The sequence below is a fragment of the Microchirus variegatus genome (genome assembly GCF_963457635.1).
Source record: "Microchirus variegatus genome assembly, chromosome: 22".
Taxonomy (NCBI): Eukaryota; Metazoa; Chordata; class Actinopteri; order Pleuronectiformes; family Soleidae; genus Microchirus; species Microchirus variegatus.
The window spans coordinates 12756883-12772201 of record NC_139823.1 but is presented as its reverse complement, the minus strand read 5'-3'; the positions used below and the strand labels follow the sequence as shown (position 1 = coordinate 12772201).

Below are 15319 nucleotides of genomic sequence, written 5' to 3'. Positions count from 1 at the left end.
TAAAAAAATATATTCTACTTTAATATCTACACAATTTGTGTAGGATATTTTACCTAATGGCGGCAGCAGCAGTAATCATTTAGTTAGTGGGCTGTAATTGTGTTTGCAGAAGTGATGACATTTACGATGTTTCTTGAATGCATTATGTAGCCCCCTTCAGAAGCTCAACATGATATAGACCCTGCATTATACTCACTAACTCTCATGTGCTTGAGTTTGTTAAGTGTTTTCTTGGCGCGGAGAATTTCTCTCTGACAAAATAGAAGTTGTTATGCAATTTGTGTAATTTACTCACAACTATTACTGCACAGTTATAGGACACATCCATGTGGGTTTATCCGAATTAAGTAATAACAAAGAAAGGAGAGTTATTCCATGCTCACATTGCATTCTAAAATGAATAATAATCGCAGTATAAATGGCACAGGATCTTGTTGGCAGTATATTTGCTACTGTATTTTTTTTCAACCACGCAAAACATTTAGGAAAAGAAGACGAATAAGCTGTGAAAAAAACGAGCCAAAGAGGCAAAAGGAAGTGAAGGCAGATGGCAGTTACAAAAAAAAAAGAAAAGACAGATGGACCGAGACAGGTCTGCCTGATCTACAAACAGCATTACAATATAATTACAACAGAGATCTTTACTTTGGATCAATCAGAGAGTTAAGTCCCAAAGTGACGTATGAATACACCCTGTAAACCACGGAAAACCTGCATCCAGTAAAAACGATTTACCTTTTCACCTCCGAGCTTCTAACACACCTCCAATGCGGTGCCTCATTTCACAAAGAAATATAATGCACTGCCAACACTATTTCATTAAACCAATCTACAGTAAATCGCTTCGCCTGTATAAAAGGGACACTTTGATTCAAAGGTAATGAGTTTGGCTGTGAGCATGCTGTGTGCTTCAAATTATGATGAGCCATTACTGTATTTATAGGTGCAGCTTCACACTCGCAGGCACGTATTGACACATGCAGTACACAGAGGACCACAATGTGTGCATAAACACAGCACCAAATACTCACACACACACACATATACACACTTATTTAACGTATGCTTTACTGTTCTAGTATTTATAGCTGCATTACTCGACTCATTTTGGACTTTTTTTTTTTTTTTTCAATTTCAAGGATCGTTTCCCTGGTGACCACAAAAACCATTACATCACGTTTACATTACTCATAGCTGAGATGTTTTATATGAGAGTGTGTACATGAGAGGACATGCAGAAAAAAAGATATTAGGGAGGATGACTGTGGAAGTGTGCACATCCAAAATAATGGCTTTTATATTACATAGTATTGTAAGTAGAGCTGCTCATAAAGTATTTTCATAATTAATCTTAAGATTTTTTTTCTCAATTAATCGTAACAGACTCAAATATCTTGTTTTTTTTACACAAACCAAAATGACTCCCAAACTTGTTGTAATTAAAAAACGACCCATCCTATTAAATAATTATCAAAATAGCTGGCAATTCATTTAATAATCAATTAATAATTGATTTATCGTTGCAGCCCCAACTGTCAGGAACAATAAAACTGTCCAATAATATTCTAGAAAGCTACGTTAAGAGATGCCCCATCCACGTTCAATACACCGACTTTATGTACTTTGTTCTCCGTGTTGTGAATAAATAGAGAAATCTGCACTTTTAACTTTTCACAGACGTTTTGTTTTCTTCAGTTAGATGATGTATCGCGATATGATGATTCGTCCTGCGACATATTGATCATGACAGAATCGTTGTATTGTGATATTACTGGTATCGAGAACCATGTTTTGTATATCGTATCATATATAGTGCTGGTCACGTTAACGCATGATGTGTTTACATGGCGACTGACCGGAAAAAGATGCATGAGTGACATCATGTTTATGTGCCACAGCACGGGAGCCCAGGCACAGTTTAGCAGTTCTGGCTCTGTTAGCTCCTTTAGCGCCGTTAGCGCGCCTACAGTTGAACTGGAGCGGTCTGTTGGTTAGACAAAAAGAGCAGCAAACTACAAATAACCTGTGTACCTGTTTGCGTATATGTATGTATATGTATATGTGCGCTACTGTTTTAAAAGTTTACCCTTACTTTCGAAACTCCTTTTGTACAATTGGCAGTCACGTAAACATGATGTCACCTGCATCTTTTTCTGGTCAGTCGCCATGGAAACGAGTCATGCGTTAACGTTGACGCCATTAACACCATTTACCACCGTTAATGCGTTAACATGCCCAGCACTAATCATATTGTAAGGACAGTGTGACATTAAACCAGCATGCATTACGAGACTGAGGAAACTAAATGGAATCCAGCCATCATTAATTTCATCATTTACACCTGTGATTCTCCTACTAACTCACTAACACTGATGCAGGCCTAATCTCTGCCTTTCTTCTGCGGTCGCTAGGGAGAAGCTGATGTCAACATTATTCCTTTCACAAAGCTCTTAACTTCCTGTTCACTTCACAGATTAACGACACATTATTTTATTTTTAGTGTTTGGGAAATTTACTGTGGTTTAATTGCCTTACCATACTGACCTATACTTTTCTAAAACACAAATTAATACACCATTCATGAGCAGTTGTGTTGTCGGTCATAACAGCTCATTGGTCAATGATGTTATAGCCACTTTCTCAAATTTACTGCCGGATCATTTACAGCCTAATGCAGGCATGGCACCTGTTTGGTTGTGTCCAAATATCTCTAATACACTGTGTTGTATTTATGAGTTTATCTGACCTCCTTGGGTAGCTTTTAGTCTCTCAGCTCGCACGTAATCATGTGGGATAATTGTCTTTCCATACATAGAACAATAAGAATCAATAGAACAAATCCCTGCTGATCTCCAAATCCCTCAGTTTTGGTTACACAATTAAATTTTTTTTATTGAATACTATATGAGGCTACAATAATTATCGAGTGGAAAACATTACACAGCAGCGCTTGCATAATGTATGTCATCCTGTGAACTCATGAAATGCCTTTAGGAAAGATTGAGACAAATACTGATGTGTGTAGACAAGAGGCTGTGCTAAGATAGAACATTTTTAAGATAGAAATATTACTGGCTGAGTAGATGTGACACATGCAATCACCTTAACCTGACTGAAGCCTAAAACTGATTACTCATTAACACAGCCAAAGAAGCCGATTATTATGCACATTTGCCTCATATATATATGGCAAGTGTCTGTCCTCGCTCAGTGCTGGAAGGGACGAGGCAGCCCCACATGGTTCTGACCCACACGCACAAAAACACATAAACATGCATATTTAAAAAGGCTCACAGGAGACATGGGCCACTCTGCATCGCTAAGAGTTAATTAAGAAGCAGTCATTAATTTATGCATGGCTGTTACAAATTGTGTCTCCCTAAAAAAAGCAGTAGATGAAAGTGTGTTTGTAGTTTATTTTTGAGACTGAAAATGTGTTCTGCCTTCTAGTTTGCCCATGCCCCGTGTGCCTTGTGTGTGTGTTTATTCGTGACCCTGACCTCATTTTGGAAGTCTTTTGTAGTGGGCTAATGATGGAGCTTCTTCCTGCTAACTATATCTGTAAGGGGCCTTGATCTTTACTGGAATGCAGCTTTAATGAAGAGAAAGTAGGACACACAACACACAAATAAACATCACTAAACACAAACTTGCACATGAAAAACCCCAAGTATGTAAAGAGTCTTGACGACAGAGGGCCACTTTTGGAGGGAATTCAATTACCTAAATTTCTCAAGTTTGCTCACATGACTGAGGTCTTCTGAGTAGAAATATAGGCACATGAATTCACATAAATTCACACACAAACTGACCCGTTACTGAAGGCGTGTTTGCCTTGGGCTCGGTCTGTTCCTGCAGGCCTCTCCACAGCAGGACAGGCGACCTGTAGAGAGCACAAACACAACACATACAAGCTTAGTCACCAACCAGTATTTGGAAAAGACTGTTGAATTCAATTTAACCTGCTAACACCGCACGCACTCAGCACGAATTCAGAAAATTCCAACAGTTTCTGAAAGCTGAGAAGTTGCACGTCAAAGCCACTGTGTGGATATTACGGTTATTTTACTCGCGCTGTTGCAGGAAGCTGGCGAATCAGTGTCTTTGTCACCAGAGAGGAGAGATTTGGAAAAACACCTGTTAGTATTTTCCATTTTTTTTTAAAAAACTCAAATAAATGTTACTTTAAATATGTTTTATACTGTTCGAATACGCAAAATCTGGTGTTTGTGTATAACTACAGCTTTCTTTTAAATAAAACGGTTTGTTTTTCTTAATTTTAAATCTTGGAAAAATGGGCAAAAGCACATGACATTTTAAGGTTTAACTGTTATGTTCATGGTTAAAATAAGCACCAAAAAAAAGCCCAGATGGACATTTTGAGGCTTAGGCGTTTTTTTAAGATAAGAGAGTCCTTATTCGTCCCACAGTGGGGAAATTTACAGCAGCAAGACAGTAAAGATAAGGATAATAAATAACCATGCATTAACAAGAACAGTACAATATAAAAAGATATTAACACTGAGACTATATAAAAACATTAAATAGAATAGAATGTATAGTGTACATAATAGACAATTTCCAGAATATATACAGTATATATTATATTATAGACAGAGTTTGAGAATGGGATTTTGGAATTTTGATATCAAATATACTTTGGATAGATTCACTAATCAACAGCTAGAATAAAAACAAAAGCACGACATCATTCACAATGTAGAGGAATTAACAAAACAGAGGCCAACTCGACTTTTGTGTTTTAATACGGCCACACACCACTAGAGATATCGAGCTCAACAGTCTCCCATTTGAAAGACAACGAGAAATTAAGAGAACGATAGAACAAATGAGTGAAGTGGCGAGCGAAGAAGGCCCTAAATTGATGGATGGATGATGTACAAATAGCAATTAATACTCGAAGGCGAGAAGACATTGTTGTAAAGCAGTAATCAATAACACTGTCAGTGGGTATGACAACTGAGAGAAGGGGGCGAGAAAAAAAGAAACGGTGTAAATGTGAGCCAGGGGAGCTGTAATTATTACTTTATACACTGACATGGGGCTCGACACTGAGAGGTGAGCTCCACGGGGACGAGGGCTCATGCCATGACACCATTCAACAGTGACAGAGAGATGAGTCATCCAATATTTAACGTGTGACAGGATCTATGAGTCCATATTCTTGTGTGTGTGTGTGTGAGATCACATACAGTCCACAGAATTGACACACGTATCATTAATATTAAATACACAAAGACACTGTGAAACAAATCCCACCTTTGCGAGGCAAACAACATTTTGGACATAAATGAATGCATGTTTTCTTTTGTTTTTGATTTGTTTGTTTGTTTTTAAATTTACTATTGGATAAGTATTGATTCATTTAGTCAATGGTGACCCAAAAGGCCTTAAGTCACCACTGGACCAGCTGGCTTTCATCCAGATGAAAGCTAATTTTATTGATAGGATCTATTATGTATCATCTGTTATTATCTATTGCCATCCACGTTGTAAGATAAACAACTGTCACTAAAATTCACATTTGTCATATACAACTTGATTAGCCATTGTATCAACCAACACTCACTAGTAATTATCATCTTTGTGCATCATTTTAACTGCATTTGCTTATTTGTGCTGCTAAAGTTGCTAAGTCTGGATTAGCTGCTGCCACTCAACGAAACCTTTCTCTCACGTATAGTCATGGGCGTGGAGAAAGTTAGGATAAATAAATGAAGCTGTGTTTCACGGTGTCTTTAACGATTTAACAGAAAACGTTGACAAGGGGAACTTCAGTCAGAATTGAATTACAATTCCAGAAAGTTTAGTCACCCCAGAACTGGATGCATCAATGCTGCTAAATCATTAAAATGTATGCATGGATTTATTAAAAAACTAAATTGAGAACGGAAATTGTGGTAATTGTTCATTAAATCATCAGTGCTTAAGGTTTTCTCTTCCTCATCAGCGTTAAAAGCACCAATTTATTTGCATTATGATTTAAGGCTAGGCTCGATTGCATGGAAAGCACTTTGAAATTGAAGTGTGGCCCACTTCAATTTCAAAGTGCTTTTTTTTTTAATACAAATTAAAATAGATTAGCTTTGTCTTATTTTATCCAAATGTCTGTCAAAAGTCCTAATTTACATGTGTCTGCATCATAATACATGTACTTTGTGGGGATGCACAGTTGCAATATCCCCCCAAAAAAGGAAATCCTGCACTGCTTAATCCTTTCAGATTGAAATTGTTGACTATTTTCATGAAAATTACAGTTAAGATTTTTGTTGGAACAATATTTTGCAGGTCTAGAATTCTGCATGCACGTGTTTCTTTGAGCATATGCAGCCACATGGGTCAATAACGCTCAATGTTAGTGGTCTCCACTAATGGATTCTTAACATGGCCTTTAACCTTTGACCTCCCACCTTCTGCCATATGACCTCCACCACCTGTCCGAGTTGGACAGAAGAAAGATCTGAGTGAGGAGAAACCGAGCAAGACGGATGAGTCGTGACGAAATAAAATGGGAGTGAAAAAGTGAAAAAAAAGAGAAAGGGATGAAAACATCAACAGCTGATGAGAGGAGACGGAAGAAGGTGAAGTGAGACGGATGCAGATACAAAAAACATATGTTGGGGGTTTGGCAGCCTGGAATACAATTAGTGTGGTGTGGCTCCACGTGCTGTCATGTGAGCTTAATTACTGACAGGATGACAGGTAACATTAATTATCTTAACCCCTTTGTCACAACAATAGCCACTCAAACATTAATTGGAAAGTGGTGGTTGATTGTACATCTCATTTAATAACAGCAAGTACAACGGCATGTGCTCTGTGCTCTGTGTGTGTGTGTGTGTTTCGATGTCAGACTGACATATTCATTTTCAAGAGCAGCACAGCACATAATATATTACCAATCAAAGGGTCAGTGAGAACAAGCAAATGAGTCCGAACAAATTAATGTGTCTCATCGTTCATATTAACTTAAAATGTCTTTGGTAACGTCAACATGGATCCGAGGTGATCCCATCACAAATTACATAAGCCGTATCATTGGTTGTGATGTCTTAAACTTTCAAAAAGGCCATCAGTGAGATCCAATAAGAGCCCTATGAAATCTGTTTTATTCTGAAATTGTGTTCTCTTTCCTTTTTAATTCTTCCAAATGTAGTTTTTTAATATTCTAAACTAATTTTAACAGCAAAAATTGGGATTGAATAAACTTTGATGTTTCACTGCTTTTACATACCTGATTCAAACAGTCAGCTTATGAGTTAGCCCTGCAGAAGCCTGATAAAGACCCATCGTTTTTCCATTTAGTTAAGTTTTGAATTTTGCAACACTTTAGACGCCGTGTTTGTCACATGGCTGCTTAGACATTGTTGTGTAGGGAAGCTGCACTGGTCCCTCACGCATAAACATCCTCTATGTCTCAGAAAAACCTGAAATTTCAGACAAATTCTACAAGATTCCATGTCAAAAAGGTACATTTTCCACATTCCAGAAATCCTAGCCTGAGATGATCCTATCACCGATGGTCAATGGAGACAGATATTGGTGTATTTGCTTGTTGCCACCCAACATTAAAAAAAAAAACGGCAACAGAGCTACATTACCAATGGCCAATGGACAGAGCACTCAAGCTTCATTTCAACCTAGAAAAAATGTCTCGAGTCAATTAATAAGTTGTTGAAAAAGACAGACATCCAATATGCAAAAATTGACATCTTCAACAACCATCTAAACCGGATCAAGTGAAGACGGTAGGTAATGATTAAGTTAAAGAAAAAAGACTGGAAACAAAAATGTGTCACTTAAACTTTAGAGTTTGTTTGTTTTTTTCAGATATTTCACGTGATTTTATTGTGTTCTGTTGAAAAATAATGCATTATAATCATAAAATCAGGGTTTTATGATTATAACCAGACAATAGTCATACCATCAAAATCTATCATCATTGCATCCTTATTGGCTACTCGTTATTTCCCATTATTCATAATTATAATTCAATGTGCAATCAAGTCAACTATGTACTATACAGAAAAAAATTAAAGCTCCATAGAAGCAATGATTGAAGGACCCGGTACTTTATTCCAGATACAATAAGAATATTCATGCAAAGACCCATTAGAAATATATTAAGAACAACTGCAGGGAAAAATGAATACATTAGTCTGCTAACCTTGGACAGCTCGATCGATACTTGTGAGCATTAGTGGCCATCCAAAAACTGGAGAATAGGCAAGCGGAATTTCCATTTTAACTCAATGATGGATAATCCTACCTTGAATAACTATGCATGTTATAAATGGGCTGCGAGCATTTAGAGCTTGGTCCAATCTAATAATTGCTAAAAGTGGATAAAAACAGTGAACTATTAGTGATATTACTAATTAGTGAGTAACCAATCTTCCTAAGTGTTCTCTGAAAATGCTCCGTGTCAGTATGATAAATTAATAGTAATGAATGCTAAACCGTTTGTGCCTGTGTTTTTGTGTTTTGTGTGTGTGTGGGTGTACGTGAAGAAAACATATAGTTATCTACGTTGAATTATCTCTTCGTGCTGCAGATAATGAATAGGGCTGAATACGCGTTGCGATAAATACCATGTCAGAGGGCAAGAGAACGAATCGCGTATGCATATAATGTTCAAAATGTAACATTTGGAAATAAAAGTGAGGTGAGTTTAGAATATAAATGGCTAAACACCTCCGTCTCTGACTCGATTATCTGATGCGTTTACTGTTGGGCTGCGTTCATACACTCTTAGAAATAAAAGTGCTAAATAGAACCATATAAGGTTCTTCGGCTTGTCCTCATAGGAGAACCCTTTTTGGCTCCAGGTAGAACCTCAGCCATTGTAGAAGTACACTTTTGGAACTCTTATTTCTAAGAGTGTAACTTCAATCAAATGTTTTAAAAAATGTGTGTGTCCGATACTGATATCACAAACAGGAGTATCAGATACAGATATTAGTCCTATACAGTAATTTTAGACCAAACATGACTCTGCAAAAATGTAAATAAAAATCAGCAAAAAAGCATTTTAGCCGTTTGTGCTTAGTGAAGCATGCGACTATTGGATCGTATCGGAGTTAGAGCTGAAACGATGAACCGATGATTAATCGATTACTAAATTAATCGTCAACTATTTTGATAATCAATTAATCGGTTTTTCATTTTTTAAAACAAGATCTCTGATTGTTTTAGCTTCTTAAATGTGAATATTTTCTTTGTTTCTTTGCTCCACAAAATCATTAAAACTGAATCATTTTGGTTTGTGGACAAAACAAGACATTCGAGAACATGGTCCTGTCCAGGTTTGACAAACACTGATCAATGTTTTCTGACATTTTATGGCTGACTATTCATCAATTAATCGAGAAAATAATCAACAGATTACTCAATTAAGAAAATAATCGTACTAGCAGCTCTAATCGGATTTAACATTTTTATCCGACTGATCTGATCCAGTGATTTCGACCGATACCGATACCAACCAATACCAAATCCCAATACATCTAACAATGGGGATTGATAGATTTTATAAATCTATTTCTCTAAAGAATATAATTAATGTACGTTAGAGCAACTCTGAGAGGTGCAGAGGTTCTGAAGTCACAACCAGAAGCATCTCATTACTTACTACTACTACCAATGTGATAAAACGTTGGCTATTAAAAACGTGACCTTGAAAAGCATGCCTGAAGGGTGTTTGCACAAAGGCCAATGTTACAGACAAAATGCACTCATGTTCACGCAACCCAGTGTTGCATGATTTAAAAAAAAAAATGTACTGCCTTATTATCCTCAGTACTACTGTACTCACGAATAAATACTTCTAGATCAACCTTGTGTGTGTGTGTAAGGGATAGGGAGAGTGATTCTGTGCCCCACTGTACTCATTTGTGCCTGGCATTTAGAAAAGGAAGTGCCGCACCAGTAAATCTTTTTGGATTGAAATTAAATAAAGACTGGATGGAGAGACGGAGAAAGGACTGAGAGAGGGGAGAAAGACAGAGAATTACTGCAAGAAGAGTACTTTCTTCCTCTCATCGCTCTCACCAAAAGGCCAAGTGACAATTTGAACAATTACCCAGGGCTATTACCTCTCCCTGAACCTGGCTGGTTGAGAAGAGACAGACCGATGAGAGCGAGTGACTGACAGCGTGCACATGTGTGTGAAAAGAAAGTGTGAGTGAAAGAGTGATGAAGACAAAGAAAGGAAATGGTGTGTGGAAAAAGATGGGAGAGAGAAACTTTAAAGGGAACAAAAAGAAAAACCATGGGCACACAGAAGGTGAGTGTGGCGCTGAAGACATCACACAGAGAGAGATGTGAGGGGAAGATAGTAGATTAATAATAGTGGTTATGTTGTAACTGACTGACATCTGAAAATAACTTCAATAACTTTTTTTTTTTAACATTTTGTTTTTCAACTTTATAAATGGACAGACGAAAAACTACAGAAATCAACATAGTACAGTTAGTTTATACCATGTCATAGCTTTAAAAATTTGTTTTTCTGTCTGAATTTGTGGTCATTAAATCTGAGAAATCTGATCTTTCTCTTGATTGTTTAATTATTGAAATAATGTTCAACCCAAATCCTACATTCACTTTAATAGTAAAAGTATAATTTGTCAAAATTGACAAAAAAAACAGACATAAAATCAAAGTTAAAGTTAAAATATGATTATTCTGATCAAAGCTCTTTGATTACCTTGCAGAAAGTGCTGCGTAAATAAACATCTATTGATTCATTGATTTCGTGTGAGCAAAGAAACCTGAGGAGCTGCAATGAGCTGGAAGCTAAGAGACCAAGAAGCACAGCTGGTGGAGTTGAAATTACAAGCGCAAGGGCCATTATGTAGGTGCGCTAACACGGAAAACACCTCGAAGCACAGTCTGGTGAGGCCTACTGTGTAACTAACACCCAGCAGTATTTCATACAGACAGCCACAAAAGCAACTGCGTACTACATAAACAGCTAGGATTCAAGCAATGTGAGCAACATGATCTTCATTCCTAAGCCTCAACTTGGATTAGTCCATGGGTTTGTTATTCAAGGGTCCACATCCGATCTTATTTTTTAAGGTCAAAGGTTTAGAATGATTGGTTTGACCACAACTAACTTTTAGGGAGACGTAAACTCAAGTTCAAGATAGTCAAGGGGTTGCAAACCACTCAATGCTGACCAGAGCATTGAGTGTTGGCTGGGCAAAATACTGCAGCATGGCATAAGATTTGCATTTGACCTCTGAGTTAAGGAGAACTGCGTCTGCCCTTGCCTTTCCCAAGTGTGTCATGGAACAATGGTAGCTTTCTGCATGTAAATAAGAATGTTGTTTAAAACTCAAAATCCATGCTCTGACTTGTTTTCGTTCCAGGTTGCTGCACAAACATTGTGGTGCTAAAATTGCGGCCTCTAAAGCAAGGCCCTTACTTAATATACTGTACATATAAATTAGCTCATTCTAGGGGTTCAGGTTAGGTTAAATTCAGTACATAAACCATGTTAGCACATTAAGTCAGCAGCATCAACATCATTAAAATTTCCCTCAACATCCATCCATCTCACCGTTTACAATTCACCTAATCCCCATATTGCATGCTATTTGACTGTGGAAGGAAGCTGGAGAACCAGAAGAGAACCCACGCACACATGGGGAGAACATGCAATCTCCATGCAGAATAAAGATGTATATATGACAATATTGTCATTATAGGAAATAACCTACAGTATCTGTCTTTTATCTAGGGACAGAAGTATGCGTGGACTTTCAGGAGAAATGGAATGCAAACCCTGGGTCAATCATCATGGTGTATTTATTATTAAACATGTGGAACAAGTAACCTGCAGCAACAGTGAGCAGGATGACTGGTCACCACCTCTGAGAACAGTCGCATTCCCTAAACGAACTGAACCTTGCAAACAGGTCGGCCTACGGGGACAAACAGGCAGGGTTAAAAAAAGGGATGTTTGTCCAGTGAGGAATCTCACGGGAACGGCGCTTACTACTCAAGAGTCCAATCAGGCGTGCAGTTCCATTACACTTGAGGGATTTGTTATGTCCAGTCTTCTACAGAGACTATTACACTGGAACACTAACATAACAAGTCATCAAAAGTACATCACTGCACAACCGGCGGGACTGTATTACAGCATTTATGTCCACATTCTGGTTAATAAATGTGCGTCTGTGTCCATGAAGCGTAAGTGTTACTACATTAGTGTTAAAAAAAAAAAACGTACATTTGTGTAAATACATGTAGTCTCCCTGAGGAGAAGCTGACATAAAAAATATGTTGTTACAGGTGAGGAGGATGGAAATAGGAAACAGGAGATCATCATCATCAGAGTTGTTTTACTTTCAGAGTTCGCACATTATTTGTCTCCCTCCTCTTGAGATTCGGACATTCAAAATAAGCAACAGTGTGATGAACCAGTGACTAACAAAATGTAAACTTACAGCGTGACCCTGAGAGACAGAGCAGCTCATGCACAGAACAATAATATAGGTCTTACTATTAACTACATCTAGATCAGAGGTCACGGACCACATGAGGTCCCAACAATCGATTAATATCATGTCCTAATGAAAACATGGCCCACGACCTCCTCTTCCTTGTAAACACAGTGTGTTTACCACTAAAATTCTGTTAAATATTATCATGAATATCTTTATATAATCTTCAGCTCATGTTGCCCACCCACGACCGGCCCCCTCTTGACCAGACAAGACACTCATTGTCCCCCATGTCATTTGAGTTTGACAGCCCTGATCTAGACGTTCATAATGTCCAACTGTCCCTTTTAAAAGTTATATTTAAGACAATGTATTTTACATTTTGTCTCATTTTGAAATCCATTAAAAGAAATTGGATATCGATATTAAAAACTACCTCAACAGTTTTACATCTCCTCTCTGAAAGTGTGTGTTTACCTCCACTGATTGTCTGACTGTTTTCTAAGTGATGCACTGCATGGCCAAACACAGACACTGATTACTGATTGTAGCTTTAGCACTGTAGCTGGGTGAAATTCAAAAAAGGCAGTGATCAGTCAGCACAGGATGTGATCAAATTCGACCACGAGAACATGTGCCATTTAAATAGCTAATCTGAACTGAAATGTTATAGCACATTATGTAGCAGTACAATCCACATCACAAACCTTTCCTTTCCACTTTACGAGAACTTTCTAGTTGTTGTGTTTTACTCTTGCCCCCATGCAATGCATTACCCCCTGTGTAAAGTGCGGGAAATAACAAAACACAGCTGTAGCTGTACTGTATAAACAACAAGAAGCTGAAGGAGAAAAAAAAGCACAAAATGCCATTGTGAGGACAAAAAAAGCAGGAATTAATTATTCAATCTCAGCCGTGGTAAGTAAAAGCAGAGTAAGGGTGGGAGTAGCAAGCAGAAGGGGAAAAGGGAGAAGTGTTTGCCCTCTTGCCCTTTCGAGAAGGACAGAGACAAATGAAAGACTCATTCGTCTTTGTTAGTGGAGTCTGATGTGTCAAAGTGTGACTTACTTTGAAAGGGCATGAAGAGAGACTCCAGCTCAATCCACCCCAAAACATTAAAAACACATTTAATAACCACACACCAAAATGTCACCCCTGACCTATTCAAACGGTGTTTTATTGTTTTTGATTTGATTTGGAATTTTTTTTTAAAATGTGTATATTTACAAAATGTTTAGGTACAGTATGTATTGCGCATAAATTAAGGTTCCAACAAGACACGCTATTACTACAAAGATGTTCGGATATCTTCTATTCTGTTTATTTTGAACTCAAAGGGGCGGGAGAGGAAGTAGGAAAATCAAATATCCAGTTTACTCTTCAGAATAAAGGTCCCATGTTGACGCCACATCATGTTTCTTTACTGCGTCACAGAAAGAGTCCTCTACCTACGCAGAGCAATCTGCCTTCGCGTCATCGATTCATAGATTACTAATTTATGCACGGTGACTTTTATCACTTATCAGCGTGAGAAATGTCACGTGTGGCATGTGAACTTATTGAAATGCGTGTGAAAAGCTGGCACTGGTAATGCCACAGCAAGCTGCCACAGCTGCAATTTGCGCTCACTGATAACTCCCTGCCCACTTTTTTGTAGATTTTCAAAATCAGGCATCGTGGCGCCGTTAGCCTCAGATCACAGGTTTAGTTCCTCTTTAAGGTTCGAGTTTGAACTTAATCCCCGCCAACTTTGATCAGATGTATTGCCATTCTCCACAATGACAGCTCTGAACACATTCTAACAAATGTATAAACGTGGCACACAAGTAATATTGCTAGTTATGCTGATAACAACTGAAAAAAGGACATTGGCCCGATGAACATCCCACGTTGCAAGGTTACTTCTTGCGATAAATATACTCATACCAGCATGCTCTTAAAGGAAAGGCTACTGTGTCTTAATAATCAATGTTTTTATCCTCATGAGAGTGTTAATGTGCTCCACATATTTGAGGTGAATCCACCAATTAGATTACACACGGCACAATGTGACGGATAGTGTCCACAAGGATTCATAGTCTTACAAGAGCTTTTGAAAAGCAAGGACAAGGTTGAGATTGGAAGACATTCGAGCTATCCGTGATCCGATGAGTCCATCATAGATTACACACACAACTTCAAGTGCAGCATGAGAGTCAGGCTGCTCACAAAGAAAACTAGTGAGAAGATGGCTTGGTACTCCATCTTTTCATCTTGTGAAATTGATAACAAAATGTTCTGTCACCGAGAGAAAAAATGTACATAGATTACGTTAAAAACTCTAAATGTACTGTATGCAGAACAAATCATGTTCATGTCTTACCATAGCAGTAACGTCTCCATTGTGGGAAGGTTCACTCTCTGTCAGCTGAGGGTTGAGGGCTGAATCGCTGCTACTTCTCACCAGCAGGGGGGTGTCTGTGGAAAATGCACAGACACACAAATCAGTATTGTTCTCCTGCTGCTCTTTACTTTATTGCATTTAAAACTTAAACAACGTGTGATAGCATGATAATAACGCATGTACAATTGTTTTATGCCCGTGTGGATCAGAAACTGCTCTCCTTGTATGGTCAAGAACATGTAAAAAAGGAGAAGAAAACATTGTTTTAAGGCAGAAGAAGAAAGAGAGTAAAGATGTAAGAGTGTTTATACAGCGTGTCTGAATTTATTGGTTAAAAACGAGTGTTTAAAGTAGATGTTCCACAGCCTTTAAAACTGTTTATACGAGGTGTCACTGTACTTTGGTGACATACCAGCATCAACGTTTCTTGCCGCATGACCCAAAACAATATTGTGAAATT

At 37.9% G+C, this 15319-nt stretch overlaps 1 protein-coding gene across 1 annotated transcript in view; it reads right to left on the bottom strand.

The window, feature by feature from the left end:
- LOC310943016 (partitioning defective 3 homolog B-like) overlaps window positions 1–15319 on the bottom strand; it is a 179838-nt gene that overhangs the window by 124455 nt on the left and 40064 nt on the right. The window contains exons 5-6 of the mRNA XM_083908497.1: window positions 14839–14933; window positions 3813–3883 (exon numbers count right to left, since the gene is read on the bottom strand). Of these exons, the coding sequence (XP_083764623.1) occupies window positions 3813–3883; window positions 14839–14933 (166 nt within the window). The remainder of the gene's footprint in view (window positions 1–3812; window positions 3884–14838; window positions 14934–15319) is intronic.